General features: G+C 42.4%; 1 protein-coding gene across 1 annotated transcript; it reads left to right on the forward strand.

The window, feature by feature from the left end:
* Window positions 1-161: 161 nt before the first annotated feature.
* isca2 (iron-sulfur cluster assembly 2) lies at window positions 162-16,594 on the forward strand. The gene is made up of 4 exons (XM_072493421.1): window positions 162-309; window positions 9,016-9,205; window positions 9,841-9,956; window positions 13,408-16,594. Exons 1-4 carry the CDS (start codon window positions 245-247, stop codon window positions 13,580-13,582), a joined length of 546 nt encoding a protein of 181 aa, XP_072349522.1. The 5' UTR covers window positions 162-244; the 3' UTR covers window positions 13,583-16,594.
* Window positions 16,595-17,244: the final 650 nt, after the last annotated feature.

Below are 17,244 nucleotides of genomic sequence, written 5' to 3' on the forward strand. Positions count from 1 at the left end.
ACGTTGCGTCTTCCTCCGCCACTTGACGCGCGTCGAGGAGGCGGGGTGACGTCGCGGTTATGACGGACGTGTTCAGCCGCCAATAGGAGCCGCGGATCCGTGGAGGCCGGCCTGCAGCCGGACCAATGGGAAGGCGAGGGGAGAGGAGGAGGAGGAGGGGGGCGTTACCTTGCTTGAGGTGTCGCCGGCGTTTGTTTTTGGGGCCGGGGTGTCCTGGTAACCTGGAAGAGTGGGGGAGGGGAAGATGATACCAACCGGGCCGCTGAGGAAAGGCCTCTTGTCGGCTGCGGTTCGGCTTTGCTGGAGGAGGTGAGCAAACGTGACTGAAGAGTCAGTTATTTGCCCTTTATGGGGAGCTGGGTGCAAACGGGTGGCCTTGTTAGCAAAGGACTTTTAGATCATAGAATTTACAGTGCAGAAGGAGGCCATTTGGCCCATTGAGTCTGCACCAACCATTGGAAAGAGCACCCTACTTAACCCCACACTTACACTCTATCCCTATCACCCCACCTAACCTTGTTTGGACACTATACGCAATTTAACATGGCTGATCCACCTAACCTACACATCTTTTGACTGTGGGAGGAAACTGGAGCACCTGGAGGAAACCCACACAGATATGGGGAGAAAGTGCAGACTACGCAGTGACCCAGCCAGGAATCGAACCTGTGACCAAGGAGCTGTGAAGCAACTGTGCTAACCACTGTGTTACCGCGCTGCCCCTCTTATCCACCTGTCTACACCATTAGGCCCTATATTATGCATCAGGACTATAGTAACTGGAAAAATACATTGGCATTTATACTCTTTTGGATGAAGGCTGACATTGGAAACAGGCTTCAAGTTGAGATAACTATAATTTTCTGGAATTTGGAATATTTTTACCTGGGTGATAGAGGTCCAAAGGCAACTTAACCTAATTGAAACTCCTCCACATCTCTTTCTCCTTTTTTTGTATTCTTTGCTGGTTGCAAAAATATACATTATTTGTAAAATACCGTCACAACATTTCAAATGGCCATCACAGAAAGTGCAATGATGTTCAACTCATCTACGTGGATCACACTCTAGTTGCTTCAATGCAGTCAAAGGAACATTGCAGACATTTCAGGAGGTCATTACAGCAAGTGCAGTGAAATTTATGTTGTCGACATAGATGAACGTGGCACAGTGGTTAGCACTGCTGTCTCAACTTCCGGGTTCAATTCTGGCCTCTGGTGACTGTGTGGAGTTTGCACATTCTCCCCATGTCTGCGTGGGTTTCCTCCGGGTGCTCCGGTTTCCTCCCACAGTCCAAAGGTGTGCAGGTTAGGTGGATTGGCCATGCTAAATTGCCGCATAATGTCCAAAAAGTTAGATTGGGTTATAGGGATATAGTGGAAGTGTGGGGTTAAGTAGGGTGCACTTTCCAAGGACAGGTGCAGACTCGATGGGCCAAATGGCCTCCTTCTGCACTGTGAATTCTATGATTCGATGATAAGTTGCACTGTTGAGGTGCTTCAGCACAATTGTGATATGTGATATTCACCATAGACAACATTTGTTGCAAAAATATAATTTATTTTTTATGCCATTCGTCATTTTATATGCACCTGTTATCAAATACACAAGGAACCTGTGTTTTATTTGAGCACACTGTGTGAGAGCAACTGTTTATCTAATTTGAAGTCAAAAAACAATTATGTTTTTCACAATCTGCATTGTATTATGGATTAGACACAGTGTTGCAGTACAGCCAATGGCATGCAAACTTCATTAAACTCTTGGTGTGATTAGTCACACTGTCACCGTTGAGTGTGCCTACTTGCTGCAACTTTGATAATAGTTTGGTTTTATTTCAAAAAAACTTTATGGGAAGTGTTAGGAATTATGTATATGGCACAAGTGTAATTTCTCATACATGATTATGGATGGTAAATTTGAATAAGTTTGGGGGTCTTGAGCTTGGGTCTCTTGTCGTTTTTTAAAAATGATTTAGCATTATAAGTTCACTATATGTAAATATATAAATTTGAGAGCAAATTGATATGGGCAGATAGTTGCCAAAGTCTGCCTGTACCAACTAGCATAGGAAGCCACAAAATATATCAGGACTAAAGAAATGACATATGTTAGGTTCTTTGATTTTCTAAATTGTCGCCACTGAAATTGAAAAAGGTCCTTGACAGTTACATAATTGAATTGATCATTTTTTATACCGTTTGATTTGACCTTGTTTTATCGCTCGACCTTCAACGCACAACATGGATGTGAACTTTTACTGCAATTGCTCGATGTTGCATTTGATGAAGATTTTGTGTGTGATTCTTTAAATATCGCTATACAGCATATCCAGACAGTGAAAAAGGCTGAAATATTTTGAAAGCTCCAAGCATTCACTTCAAAATTAAAACGGCTCTTTTTTGGTGCATTTATATTATAATTATTGTTCCAATCAAGCTGCAAGATATAAGCTGGATTTCTGACTGAGAGAGCTTTCCACTTGAATTCTTACTTACATCTATCCTTGCACGCAGTAAACATGTAAATTAACTCCAGTTAAGTTGTCAGGAGAGCCAAAGGGCAGTTTGAACACTGTTTAAAGCAGATTTGATAACACACCAGTTATACTCCGATGCAGTATCAACATTGAAACGGTATGAGAAAGCCTTATTCAGTAGAGGTCTATACACGAGCCCGTAGCCTTTAACATTGTAAAGTGGGACGTGAAACCACACTGCAACTTAAGGGTGCTGTTATGCTCTGGGGTTGGGAGAATATGGAAACTCCATTCTTATTTGCACTTCATCTCAATTCTGTTCATAACTGGGTGCTGTATTGCTTTTTTATGCTGCTCAATTGTGCAGAAATTTAAAAAACTTAACACTCAGTTTAAAAATCTGTCGGACATTGCACTGTGAACCTACTAATCAGGAATTTGTACTTGAGTGCATTTTTATTGAGCGAAAGGTTATGGGTTTGAAACATCAGTATTTCTGCCACTTCTGATTAGTCAGCACTTCTCTTTCTATCAGAGAAACTGAGGTAAAGGGCACAACATAACCAAAGATAAAAAAAATTGAAGCAAGGGCATGTAAATTAAGAGGCGATGACTAACCATAATGTGAAACTTGCATTTTTAAAATCCTCTTAACATTGTGAGATGACAGGAAGATAAAGTTTTGCTGCTTTGAGCTCTGAAAATTGAGTTAGGGTAAGGCTTATTGTTGCGCAGCAATTATAATACAGAAAGCATGACTTCAAATCTCACCATGTCAGCAAGTTGCAAAATTGAATTGAGTAAATTCCGTTGTTTGTGGTGCAGCATCAGAAATGACCATGAAAGCTGCCAGATCGTCCAGAAATCATTAATGTCCTGTTAGTGCCCAAACTGGCTTAAATGTCACTGCAGTTTCTCATGACATGGGGGTGAGCGCTAAGTTCTAACTTGCCAATGTTGCAAATATCCAAGGAATACTTTTTAAAAAGAGACCTTGAAAGGAGAGTCTAGCTTTCAACACTCAAATTAGATAGCAGAAAAAAACTGCACAGGGTGGCTTATTTAGAGGACAAAGAAAGAAAAGCTCTAAGAAACACCAGATGATAATATTGATTTTAAGTAGAGGACGAAGGCTAGTGGAATCAGTAGACTTTTTTTGGTTTCCTTCATTACAACAGCTCTTCAATGCCTGTAAAGTTCTTTGAAATGTCTGAAACCTGCTGTGAGGTCTGGCCTACATGTGACTCCAGACCCGCAACTCTGTGGTTGACTCTTAACTGTCCACTAAAATGGCCGAGCAAGCCACCTACTTGTTTCAAAACCAGTACAGAAAAATTAAGCAAGAATAACACCAGACAGACCACCTACCATTGATGTAGGCACCAGGAACAAGTCAACCGAGCAAAATGCTTCTCCTGAACATCTGGGAATTTGTACCAACATTAGGAAAGCTGTGTCACGGGGGGCGGCATGTGGTGCAGTGGTTAGCACTGGGACTACGGTGCTGAGGACGCGGGTTCAAATCCCGGCCTTGGGTCACTGCCCGTGTGGAGTTTGCACATTCTCCCCATGTCTGCGTGGATTTCACCCCCACAACCCAAAGATGTGCAGGTTAGGTGGCCACGCTAAATTGCCCCTTAATTGGGAAAAAAAAATAATTGGGTACTCTAAATTTATATTAAAAAAAGGAAAGCTGTGTCACAGTCAACAGCCTGACATGGTTACTCATGCTCATCATACAGCCCATGTCCCAGACGACTCTACCACCATCCCTGGATATGTCCTGTCCCATTGTTCGGACAGGATCGAACAGAGGTGGTGGCACAGTGCCATATAGTTCCGGAGGGAACCTCAGCATTGACTCTGACCCATGAAGTCTCAAGGCATCAGATCAATAATATGCAAGGAAACCTTCCTGTTGATTACAACCTACCACTTTCCCTCAACTGATGAATCAGTACCGCTCCATACTGAACAGCATTTTGAAGAAGCACTGAAGGTAGCCAGGACATATTAGATTCTGAGTTTGGACTTGAGTGTCCATCACCAGACTGGCTCCATAGCATCACTACTGACAGAGCCCTTCCATAGCTACCAGAATGGCATTACAGTAGGTGTTAAGGGAACCAACAAGAAGAAAAACCTACTTGACTTCATCATCGACAATCTGCCCATTACAGAGGCATATGTCCATGAAAGTATTGGTCGGCGCGGTTACCTCCTCAAGGGCACTTGGGGATGGGCAGTAAATGCTAGCTTTACCAGCGGCTCACATCTCAGGAATGATTTTAAAAATGGAACTTCCATAAGATGGGTGCCCTTTGTGATTGTAATAACTTAGGAGACAATTGCAGATGAGTATTTTGAACTAGACATCACAGATGTATGACATATAAACCTCATTATTACAGGGGAGATTTAAATTGGGTTATTCGATTATTACTACACAATTAACTGCTTTATTAAATCAGCAAAACTCTATCATCAAAACATTTTGTTTCATGATGCAAACTATAGTGCTGCATAATCTTCATTCCAATAACGTGGCATTGAAATTAAAAGTTTTTGAAATGAACAAACTTGTTATAGTGCCTTTCACAAATGTAGGATGTCCCAAAGGCCTTGATAACTAATGACGTGTTCTTTGAGGAATGGTCACTCTTGTGATGTAGGGAATGCGGCAGCCAGTTTGCACACAGCAAGATAACAAACAGATCATTTGTTTCAGTGACGTAGGTTGTAAGGCCATATGTCCCTGATTTGTCTTCATCTTTCAGTTACTTTACCTCTTGAGTGTTGAAATGTTGCCGCTTACTAGAAAACAGAATGTTCTGAACAGTGTTGATAGTGAAACATAAAGCAACGGGAGTGACCACATTGTGTTAAAGGGCAACAGAAGTAATTCTTGGCCCTGCAGAATCCTTAGTTGTTAATTTTCAAATTTGATTATTTGCCGCTATCTTTTGCATCCTAATGGTTCAAGCTGGGCAAACACACCCTTCCTTGGGTTACATGTATTTAATATCAGTAGATTATAAGGGGCATGTGTTCGGGCCTGGAATTTGTGATATTTGTTTCATATCTATATGGTTTACATGAGAATCTAGTAAATACCTGTTGATCAGTTTAATTTTAATATTCTTTTACCCCAAGGGACATCACAAATTAATCCTGAAACAAGTCATGTTGGCAGAGTGATCATAAATTGATCACATTTGCTAATTTAGGACGGTGTATATCGCAGGTTCTTTTAGCCTGCAGGATCTCTTCATATGATTGTATTTCACTATAATATTGACTTTCAGACACAATCCTGACTTTCAGACACGATCCTATGTGCTCCAGGTGGATGTAGAATAATATTTGAGAGCAGGGGAGTTCTTCTCGTCTGAACCAAAATTGATCTTTTGCCCCATAACCAAAACAGATTAATTGGACATTATCCCATTGCTGTTTGTTCCACCTGGGAGGAATGTGACTGCTACCTACAAGACCTAGGGTGGGATTTTCCAGCCCTTTCCGTCAGCAAGATTTTCCAGTCCCATTGAAGGCAACCCCTGAGGCGGGTTCACAGTGACGGGATGGATGAGCCACACAAAAGGCCATAGATACTGTGGGGGGTCGGACGATCCCTCCCACCGGCAGATGGCGATCTGCATCCCCTGCCAAAAACACTGCGAGGGACCGAAAGTCCCGTCCAGAGTGACTGCACTTTTCAAAATAAAAACAGAAACTGCTGGAAAAACTCAGCGCGCGTCTGGCAGCATCTTTGGAGAGAGAAACAAAGTTAACGTTTCAGGTTAATCCCTCTTGATCAGATTTTGCCTGACTTGCTGAATATTTCTGTCATTTTCTGTTCTAACTTTGAACCAACCTTGCCTGCTGAGCAGAATGCAAAGCTTTCTTTATTCACCCCTGACTTACATGATAAGATGAGCAAGGCATCAAGGTTGAATACTGAGATGGAATAGCTTATCATTATCCACAGATTCAACATAACTATTCATTCTTTTAATACTGAAATACTGTCATAATCAGAGGGTTTGTGATGTTTAGGATTTAATACTGAGGGAGCAGAATTAATAGTAGGTGCAGAAAATTCACCAGGTTCTTGAAATATCCCAGGGTTAATAGAACAAAGAAAAGTGCAGCACAGGAACAGGCCCTTCAGTCCTCCAAGCCTCCGCCAACCATGCTGCCCATCTAACCTAAAACCTGTAATTCCAGGGTCCGTATTCCTCTATTCCCATCCTAGTCATGTATTTGTCAAGATGCCCCTTAAACGTCACTATCGTACCTGCTTCCACTACTTCCCCCGGCAGCGGGTTCCAGCCACCCACTACTCTCTGTGAATAAAAACATTTCCCTGACACATCTCCTCTAAACTTTGCCCCTTGCACCTTAAACCTATATCCCCTAGTAATTGACTCTTCCACCCTGAGAAAAAGCTTCTGACTATCCACTGTCCATGCCCCCCATAATCTTGTAGAATTCTATCAGGTCGCCCTTCAATCTCCATTGGATGTTATGATAAACCTGTATCAAACACTCGGAACAAACCGAGTTTATCCAATCTCTCCTTATGGCTAATGCCCTCCATACCAGACAACATCCTGGTAAACCTCTTCTGTATCCTCTCCAAAGCGTCCACGACCTGGTAGCGTGGCGACTAGAATTGAACTCGATAATTCTAAAGGGAGTACAGTGCCGGAACCTTGACCAAAGAATTTTCAATGGTGACAGGGCAACACATTAGCACAGTGGTTAGCACTGTTGCTTCACAGCTTCAGAGTCCCAAGTTCCATTCCCGGCTTGTGTCACTGTCTGTGCGGAGTCTGCACGTTCTCCCCGTGACTATGTGGGCTTCCTCCGGGTGCTCCTGTTTCCTCCCACAAGTCCCGAAAGACGTGCTTGGTAGGTGAATTGGACATTCTGAATTCTCCCTCTTTACCCAAACAGGCGCCGGAGTGTGGCGACTAGGGGCTGTTCACAGTAACCTCATTGCAGTGTTAATGTAAGCCTACTTGTGATAATAAAGATTATTATTATTAGGTAGAACAGTTAATGAAGTATACCAGATCCTGGGCAAAATTAAGGATGTTATGATAAACCTTTATCGAACGCTGATTCAACCTTAACTGGAGTTTTATCAGTTCAGAGTGTTATGGGCCATGGTTTAGAGAACCCCAAAGTGTATCATGGAGTTAACCTAACCCACAACTTTTAATAGATTGTGGTATGGGGAGCACACGGCCCACTCTACAGGTGTGGTACAGCAGAAATGGAAAAGTATTTTTGAAAGCAAAACAATGTTTATTCTATGAACTCAAGTTAACCTTTTTAAAACATACAGTGAACATCTTAGCAACCATTAATTCAAATACAACCCCCAAAGAATACAACACTAAGTAATTCTTAAGTTGTGCTTTTAACATCCAGAAGACTTTTTTAAAAAACCTTTAAACGAAAGCACATCAGGTTAAAGTCACTACTGAGAGCAGTTATTAGTTTTAAATCACCAAAGGATCGATTTATAGTTTTTAGATTACACCGAGAGAGAGAGAGAGAGAGAGGCTAATACCCCTTCTGGCTGTGACTGCAGCTATCCAGCTCTGTAAACGAAACTAAAACACACCCTGCAGCAAACAGCCTAAAACAAAAGTAAAAAGCTGACAGACAGCCCAGCTCCACCCACTCTCTGACATCACTGCAGTAATAAACACCCATTTCTTAAAGGTACTCTCACTACAGATATTTATATACAACCCATTTCTTAAAGGTACTCTCACATGACAAGAGCATCACACTTTAGGAAGGGCACAAATGCATTATAGGAGATGCAGAAAATATTCATGAGATTGGTTCCAGGGATGAGAGACTTCAGCCACATGATGGGTCGTATGGCCTCCTGCACTGTAGGGATTCTATGATTCTAAGTCCAGATCCGGTACTGTTTCAGTTGGATGAGAAAATGAAGCTTCTTCCTCATTCCCTACAATGTGTTGTACCCCAAACCCAGGAAAGCTGTCTCATCCATCATGAAGGTTAATGAGGTTTGGATGGGATCACAGACAAGTTATCAAGCATGAGACATAGCGACTCTGACATACTGAATGTCAGTGTCAATGTTAACAAGAATTTGGATTGGATTCTTCAAATTGGCACCGATGTGTGTTGGAATTTGACTTGTTGGCTTCAGCAACCTGGTGAATTTTGCTATCTGCACCTGTTATTCATTCTTCTCCCTCAGTATTAAATTCTAAATGTGACAACTCCTCTGATTATGACAGTATTTCAGTATTAAAATAATTAATAGTTGTGTTGAACTTGGAGAAAGATTTGCATTGAAAGTGTCTTTCGTGACCACCGGATATTTCAAAGCACCTGACAACCAATGAAGTATTTCTAAAGTGTAGTCACTGTTTGTAGCATTGTTGTTTTATCCTTATTCTGTCATGTACACAAACTAAGTCTCTCAGTTTTCACTCTTTTCTGCAAACTGACCTTTTTTTGTTTTATTTTTAAATTTTTAACAGGGTGCCATGTTTGACCATTTCTTTACAGAGCCGGCCTGTATTATTGGCTGACAAAATTCGCATCCTGGCCCCCCGGGAATTGCTAACTTTGCGAGCAACTGGAGGAAGGTGCTTCACAGCTGGTCAAGAAACGGAATCAAAGAATGGCGCACCCCAGGACGTTGTGTTCATCAGTGAGAGCTGTGTTAAGGTAGAGAGAATAAAATGGTGGGGTCTGGTTGAGACCTCTAATGTTGGTAAAAATTGTTTGTCTTCATATCTAGAGGACCCGAGCTAAAATCAGACAATTCTAGATGTGATTCATAATACCTAGTCCATTAATTGTTGCCGCTGTTATAATTTTCATTGGGCTGCTTTAGGAAGTGTAGGGGATTCCAGTCAGAAGTTCCTAACTCTCATATTGTTATTGAGTGGGGAAATCCATCTGCCAGATTGATTCAGACTAACAACCTTCCCCTTCCCAGTGTAACATTTCGTGCTTGTCGTATCCCTCTGTGACATTACCAATTAGTTCGGAATTATGAGCAGCTCTGTGCTGTGTCTCATGCTTGCTAACTTGTTTGTGACCCCATCCAAAACTCATTAACCTTCACGATGAAAGTGGATGAGATGGCTTTCTTTCTGTAGGTCTGCGCTGGATTCTGGCTCTGGTCCCAGGCAGTGACTAAAACCACAGTACAAGCAATTTCCCACACTGTAATGTGATGTAATCCATAGTCAAATAGCAAGAAATGTCATGGCTTGGAAATGTCTTTTCGAGCAAGTTTTAATGAAGTTTATAAATTGTTACATTTTTAAAGTCCTTTTTTAAATTCTCTGTTTCAGCGCCTACAACAGATTTTGGAAAAGGACGAGTTCCTGAGGGTACAAGTGGAAGGAGGTGGTTGCTCAGGATTCCAGTACAAATTCACCCTGGATAAAACAATAGAGGCAGATGACAGGTGAAAAAAAAAGCCCGAGTGAGATTTGTTCACTGGTGATGCATGTTTTTTAGCTCAGTGCTGTAGTAACATCACATGCAAAAGCCTTCTCCAGGGCAGACAATAACCTGCAAACGTGAGTTTTTAAAAATTCATTCATGGGATGTGGGCACCGCTGCTGGCCAGCATTTATTGCCCATCACTGAGGGCAGTTTAGAGTCAATCAGATTGCTGTGGGCCTGTAGGAGTCACAAGTAGGCCAGACCGGGTAAGGATGGCAGATTTCCTACCCTAAAGGACATTCGTTTTTACAACAATCAACAATGGTCATCATTAACATTTAATTCCAGATTTAATTGAATTCAAATTTCACCGTCTGCCATGGCGGGATTCGAACCCAGGTCCCCACCCTGAGTCTTCTGGATTAGTTGTCCAGTGACAAATACCAATACGCCACTGCCTCCCCTATCGATTCAACACTCTGATTTAGTTATAACCTTCTCTATGGGAAGCACTGTACAGATTTGAGATGCTAGCTTGTCGTCTGCTATTCCCATGGTTGTGGATGCTCTTAAAAACCGCACTGTTAGTCTGGCATCTTTGTTTATCTACCTATAATGAATATTTTCCCTTTGGAAAGTATGCTTCTTTAATCAAGATTAACATTATCTTTCCATGTCTTCCTCAGTCTGTTTGCAGTCTTTGACACGGTTGACCACGCCATCCTCCTCCAACACATCTCCACTGTCATCCAGCTTGGTGGGACTGCACTCATCTAGGTCCACTCCTATTTATCCATTTGTAAGTCTGAGACACGCCTGCAGTGGAGCTTTTTCCCCCATTTGTACACTGTTACCTCTGGCGTTTCCCAAGGAAATATTTTTGGGGTCCTTTTTTATTTCACTTCTATTTACTGTCCCTCAGTGACATCATCCAAAAGCACAGCCGGGCACCACGGTGACACAATGGTTAGCACTGCTGCCTCACGGCGCCGAGGACCTGGGTTCGATCCTGGCCCCGGATCACTGTCCATGTGGAGTTTGCACATTCTCACCATGTCTGCGTGGCATTCACCCCCACAACCCAAAAATGTGCAGGGTAGGTGAATTGGCCACGCTAAATTGCCCCTTGATTGGAAAAAATCAATTGGGTACTCTAAACCTATTTTTAAAAATCCAAAAGCACAGGCTTAGTTTCCATGTTTACGCTGATAACACTAAGCTTTACCTCACCACGACCTCTCTCGATCCCTCCACACTCTCCAAATTGTCAGGTTTCTCTGGCATCCAACTCTAATGTTCCCTCCAGAAACTTGAAATTAATCAAAGCTTTGCTGCCGTGACCTCATTCACACCTAGCCACGTTCACCCATCACCTTATGCTCGCTGACTTACATTGGCTCCTAGTTAAGTATGCTTCAATTTTAAAATTCTCAACCTAGTTCTCAAATTCTTCCAATGCATCACCTCTCTCTATTTCTGTATTTTCTTCTGCAGCCAACAACTCTTCCAGATATCTGCATTCTTCCAGTTCTGGCACCTCAATTTTAACTACTCATGCTACTTTAGCTGCTCATGACTTCACACCACCAACAATATGGATGTAGATAGTTGATGGAAGAGAGGGCTTGTGCCACTAGGGTGACCAGAGTCAGGGACCTGCTGGGTGCGGAGGAGCGGGGTGGTCATCATTGTCTCCAAATGCAGCTTGATGTCAATTTTTCCAGTATTCATGTCAAGTACCTTAGATTTCATAGAATTTACAGTGCAGAAGGAGGCCATTCAGCCCATCGAGTCTGCACCGGCTCTTGGAAAGAGCACCCTACCTAAGGTCCACACCTCCACCCTATCCCCATAACCCAGTAACCCAACCCAACACTAAGGGCAATTTTGGACACTTATGGGCAATTTAGCATGGCCAATCCACCTAACCCGCACATCTTTGGACCGTGGGAGGAAACTGGAGCACCCGGAGGAAACCCACGCACACACGGGGAGGATGTGCAGACTCCGCACAGACAGTGACCCAAGCCGGAATCGAACCTGGGACCCTGGAGCTGTGAAGCATTTGTGCTATCCACAATGCTACCGTGCTGCCCTAAAACCTTGAAACCTTTTATTACAGTGAAAGCATGCACACTTGTGCTTGTACTATCTTTCAGTCGCTTGATTATTAAGCAGGTGATGGTTTTTCACTCTGGTTCTCCTGACGTAAGTTGAATAACAGTCATGCATAGAATATTTGATGGAACACTTTCAGTCCTCATCCAAAGAGCACATAAGGTATTAGAGGCAGCCAGTGAGATTTTGGAATTCAAAAGCCATTCATTTGAATTATTCTGAGAAAGAAACAGGGCGGGATTCGCCGAACCCCCACCGGGTCGGAGAATCCCCGGGGGGCGGCGTGAATCCCGCCCTGACGCCAGCTGCCGTATTCTCTGGCGCCGGATTTCGGGCAGGGGCAGGGGTTGCGCCGGTCGGGACGGAAACATCCCCCTACGCATGCACTGGATTACGGCCGAACTGCGCACGTGAGGAACCACGCCGGCGGTTCTGCACATGCGCTAACTCGCGTCGGCCCTTCGGCGCCGATTGGCGAGGCGCCAACCCCTCCGGTTGGCCCGACGCCGAAGTGGTTCAACTGCTTTTTACGACGGCGTCGGGCCATCGCGGGGATTCGGGAGAATCCCGCTAACAGTATTTGTGTGTGCAGACCATCCTGTGGGTATGCCTTTAAATGAACTTCAATTTAACAATACTCTAAATTTCAAACTTTTAAAGAATGTTAAACCTCATTGATGAGAAATTGCAGACACTTCAAAATCAGTTCAATGGGCTAATTTCAATCCTTAATTCTCAACATTAGATTCTTACCCTGAATGTTTGAGTGCTCCTTTTCTCACCTTCCCTTCTAACAGTCTATTTTGAAGTCTGCTCATGACCCAAACCCAGTTTTTATATTTTTAAATCACTATCCTGGTCCACCAAGGGTGTGCCACTCCAGATTTTTGCACTGTTTTATCGTTGCAGAGAAGAGGGAACGTGTGGTCTCGTCCTCCGATCATACTTATAGTCTTCTGGCCAGCAGCGGATAAAGCACACTTTACAAAAAATGTTTTCAATCATGGTAGATTCAATAAAAGGAGCTTGCAAACTAAATTGAATTTATAGCATTGAGGTTTGGAGGAGAAAATCTCTCTAACTCCTCTTGGTGCGACATCAACTCTGTTTAAATATGGCTTAATCTAAAGGGCGCATTGCTTTACTAGTGATGCACTGTGGGTTACATTGTAATTGTTCAAAAAGAGAGCACAAACTCCCAAAATGCATGAAATTTGAAACATCAGAGTTTGTGGTTGTTAATTTAATTCCAGCAAGAATTGAATAATTATAAACTAGTCTAGCATGAATATCTTAAATATATTCATTTTTATTCTCTGTATGTTAATTGTATTGTTGTCTTTACAAATTAGCGTCTTCGAACAGGATGGAGTTTGCCTTGTCGTTGACTCTGACAGTCTGGAGTACCTGAAAGGAGGGACGGTGGATTACAGCGAGGAGCTAATCCGTAGCTCATTTCAAGTGATACACAATCCACGGGCAGAACATGGATGCTCATGTGGGAGTTCCTTTTCCATCAAACTCTAAAGTGAGGTTCCCTGTGCAGCGGTTTGTCCCCAATCTTCTATTTCAGAAATCTGCTGACAAATGCTGGACTGGCCTGGCCTGGAGAAGGTGCAGCTAAGCTCAAAACAAAATGGTGTGACCTTGTAGCCTTGTTGAAAATTGCAAAGAGAACAAATATTAACAGAACACTGGAGCTGCATTATTTATGCTTTGTATTGTGATAGTGCCAAGTGTTTTGAAACAAAATGTGATAGTAATAGCAAGAGTTGTACAAATGTTTCCTTTTCTTGACATGATATCCTTGGGAGACAGTGAAGGAATTAAATCGAAATGCGTCTCCCCCCGCCTGCCCCAGGGACAGTATATGTACTTTCTCCTATCTGAAGAGAAAAACCTAGCATGGTGCCCATGTGCTTCTTGGAGACTTAACTTAATGCGGGTGGAAATGACCCACTGTTGAATTTGGGCCCATCTCTAACTGCTTGACCATGTATCAGCCACACTTGATCTTTGTAGTTTGGTTTGAGTTTTGTGTTGGCACGTCTCAGCTCGCTCCAATTGGAACCTTGTGGAAAACCTTGTAATTTTCAAATGTTTTGAAAATTATCATTCAATCAGCTTTCACCCTGTCAGGCAGTGCATTCCAAATCTTAGCAACTCACTGCAAAAAAACCGTTAACCTCATTGTGCCCCTCCGGCACTTTTGTCAATTGCCTTAAAGCTGTGGCCTCTGGTTATCGACCCTCTTACTAGTGGAACTAGTTTCCATCAATTTACTCTCTCAAAACCCCTCATAATTTTGATCTATTGAATCTCCCCAAAACCTACTCTGTTCTTTAAAAAACAATCCCAACTTCTCTTGTCTCTACTTGTGTGCCTGATGGAGGCTGTTCAATCTTGTGACCACTTGCTTCCTGTGTTACGTCAGTGACTCGTTCTGTCATGTACACAGAATCAACTGACTGCAACAGAAGTTTCACAACATCCTGATACTGGCGCAGACAGACCAAGAAACATTTCCTCTCAGCTATTTCACCTTTCTCCAACATTGTCCGATATGGTCTGCAAAAAAATGCATAGTGTAGGAAAAAGTAAATTGGTGTGAATACCTTTTCATTGTCACTTTTACAATTTGCCTTTGATGTCCAGTTGCAAAAGAGGTGAGCTGACTTGTCCAATATGACTGTACCATTGTCTGAAATCTGCATGATGCTAGTCTGTCCAGAGAGAAGAATGTGAAGCTTGGATCGCTATCTTGACACCAGCAGTCTTCATCACAAAGGAAGCACTGTTGTCTATTCTCAGATAGTTGGGAGATTTGGTTATAGACTAATACAGAGCAGCAACCTGCTACTGGCTTGTATGAAATTTTATTGTTTCTGGGATTAACAGAATGGTGAAGAGCATTTTTATATTTACAGGTCTCGATTTGATTAAACAAATGTCTGCCCGTGTTTTCCATAAACCTTATCACTTGACCACCTTTTTTGTTGCCATTTTAAAAATGCCCTCTTTTCTCTCTAACTCCCCAACTTTGTCATTTTTGCCTCTGAAACTGGCCCTTGTCCTTTATTCACTGCTGGCCAGCAGATGTCTAACCAGCCTGTAGTTGTTCCTGTCACTTGAGTGTCACCTAGTGGTGTATGATACAACAGCCTGCATTTATTTAACCCCTTTAAATATACTAAAACATCGCAAGGCATTTCACAGGAGTCAAACAGAATTCAATGCCAGCCATGTAAAGGCAATATTAGGACAGATGGACAAAATCTTGGTCAAACGTGTAGATTTCAAGGAATGTCTGAAAAGGTACAAATACCAGGTTGACTCTGAGAATGGCTTCTATGGTTGGACCTAAAACATTAATGATAAAAGCAAATATACCTGTAAAGTATTTAATGCTACCATGGCAATGACACTAATGATCTGATATGAAATGGTATCAATAAAATGCCACGTGGAATATTGAATATTGATCCCACTGCTCCTATTCTTGGCAAATTCAGGAAAGCTGTACATATTTAGAAATGACAGAAAATTATTAGAACATCCTGATGTTTGTTGTGCAAACAGCAACACTTCGACAATGCATGATCACTTTTAAGATATCTGGTACGCTACAGACCAAACCACTGAAGCACCAACGCAGAAGCAAAATACTGCAGATGGTGGAAATCTGAACTAAAAGCAAAATGCTGGAATCACTCAGCAAGTCGGGCAGTTACAGTGGAGCAGGAGAAACAGAGTTTCAGGTTAATCACTTTTCGTCAGAGCTTCTGTTGCTGCCTGGCCTGCTGAATATTTCCAGCATTTTCTATTACTTTGAAGCAGCCTTGCCTCTGACACAGTGGGTTGGTGTTAGAAAAACCGATAAGAAACATATTTTTGACCTCGAGACAAAGGAAAATCGGGCAGGGTGTGGAATGGTTGGTCGATCGAATAACGCCCATTCTACACCACACCCCATGTTAAAAATATAGGGCAAGTGCCTTACGATGGAGGAAGTACTGGAAGGGGGAAAAAAAACAAGCTTTGCAGATGAGAAGCCAGCCAATAGTGAAAAGTACAGAAATTTTAAACGCACGCAGCAAGAAAATAAACGTCCAATCTGGGGAAAAGTGCTCAGATGAGATTTTTTGTTTTGTTTTGCCACCTCGCTGGGTTTGTACGGTTTCCTCACCACAAAGCAGCTGACGAGTGGAGTTTTCCACCCCTTTCGTGACCTCTTGCACGCGATCTGTCCTGTGCTACAGACACTGAAATCATGCTTGCTCCCTCAGCAACATGTAGTGTTTCAGAAACAGAAGCTTTGTTCCGCTAAAAGAATGTGTTAGGGAATGGGAATTGTCAACCGGTGTTGGAAGCAGAAAGAAAGCACCACAACAGAATTAAACAATTGTGTTTTTAATTTATGTTGCAAAGAAACAGGCGAGACAGGCTTTCTTTTTCCACTCATATACAGTGGTTGTCATAATAGCGTGTGGTAAAATTGCAAATCGTTTTGTATGCAATAATAAAGACTCTTTGAATGCATGCTTCACACTGTTCTTTAATGCTTCCAGCACTGCCAGCCAGTTCTGGATAAGCTGGCTTCCACACCACTTGTTAAGACATTGTAAAATATGCAGGACCTGGAGATGTTTTTGTCTGCGGGCATGTTTTTAATATAAATATGTTTTAAAAGTTACTGAAATAGGCACACTGTGTTCATGTGTGTATTTCATTAGGTGTCAGCTTTGGCTCAACAGCAGCATTCTTGTTTCTGAGAATGCTATCTGATCATGTCATATTCCTGAGACATGAGCCGCTTCAGTGCAGTAACATGTGTTGTACTTTCAGGTGTCAAAAGTGGATAAGACAGTAGGCCAGAATTTACTGTAGCTGCTCTGACCTTCGCCTTGCTCTTGTGTATCTAATTTCTATGAGCAGGTTGCTGTAAGTGGGATATCGAAATGGCGCAGTGCCCTTTAAAGAGCACCTGGGACTTGTGTAAATCGGGCAGGCAACTTATATCTGCTTGACCAATTCGGTTCAAGAATATTAAGGAACAGCACTGTGGTTTAAACCAAGAAGTGAAAATTAGAATACCAAATTATTGTAACATCAGGAACAGAAAGCGGAATAAAAAATGATCAGATTAAGAGGGAGTTTATAAACATTGAAACTTAAAAAAAAAAATTAAC

This window comes from Scyliorhinus torazame, chromosome 2 (assembly GCF_047496885.1).
Source record: "Scyliorhinus torazame isolate Kashiwa2021f chromosome 2, sScyTor2.1, whole genome shotgun sequence".
NCBI classification, from domain to species: domain Eukaryota; kingdom Metazoa; phylum Chordata; class Chondrichthyes; order Carcharhiniformes; family Scyliorhinidae; genus Scyliorhinus; species Scyliorhinus torazame.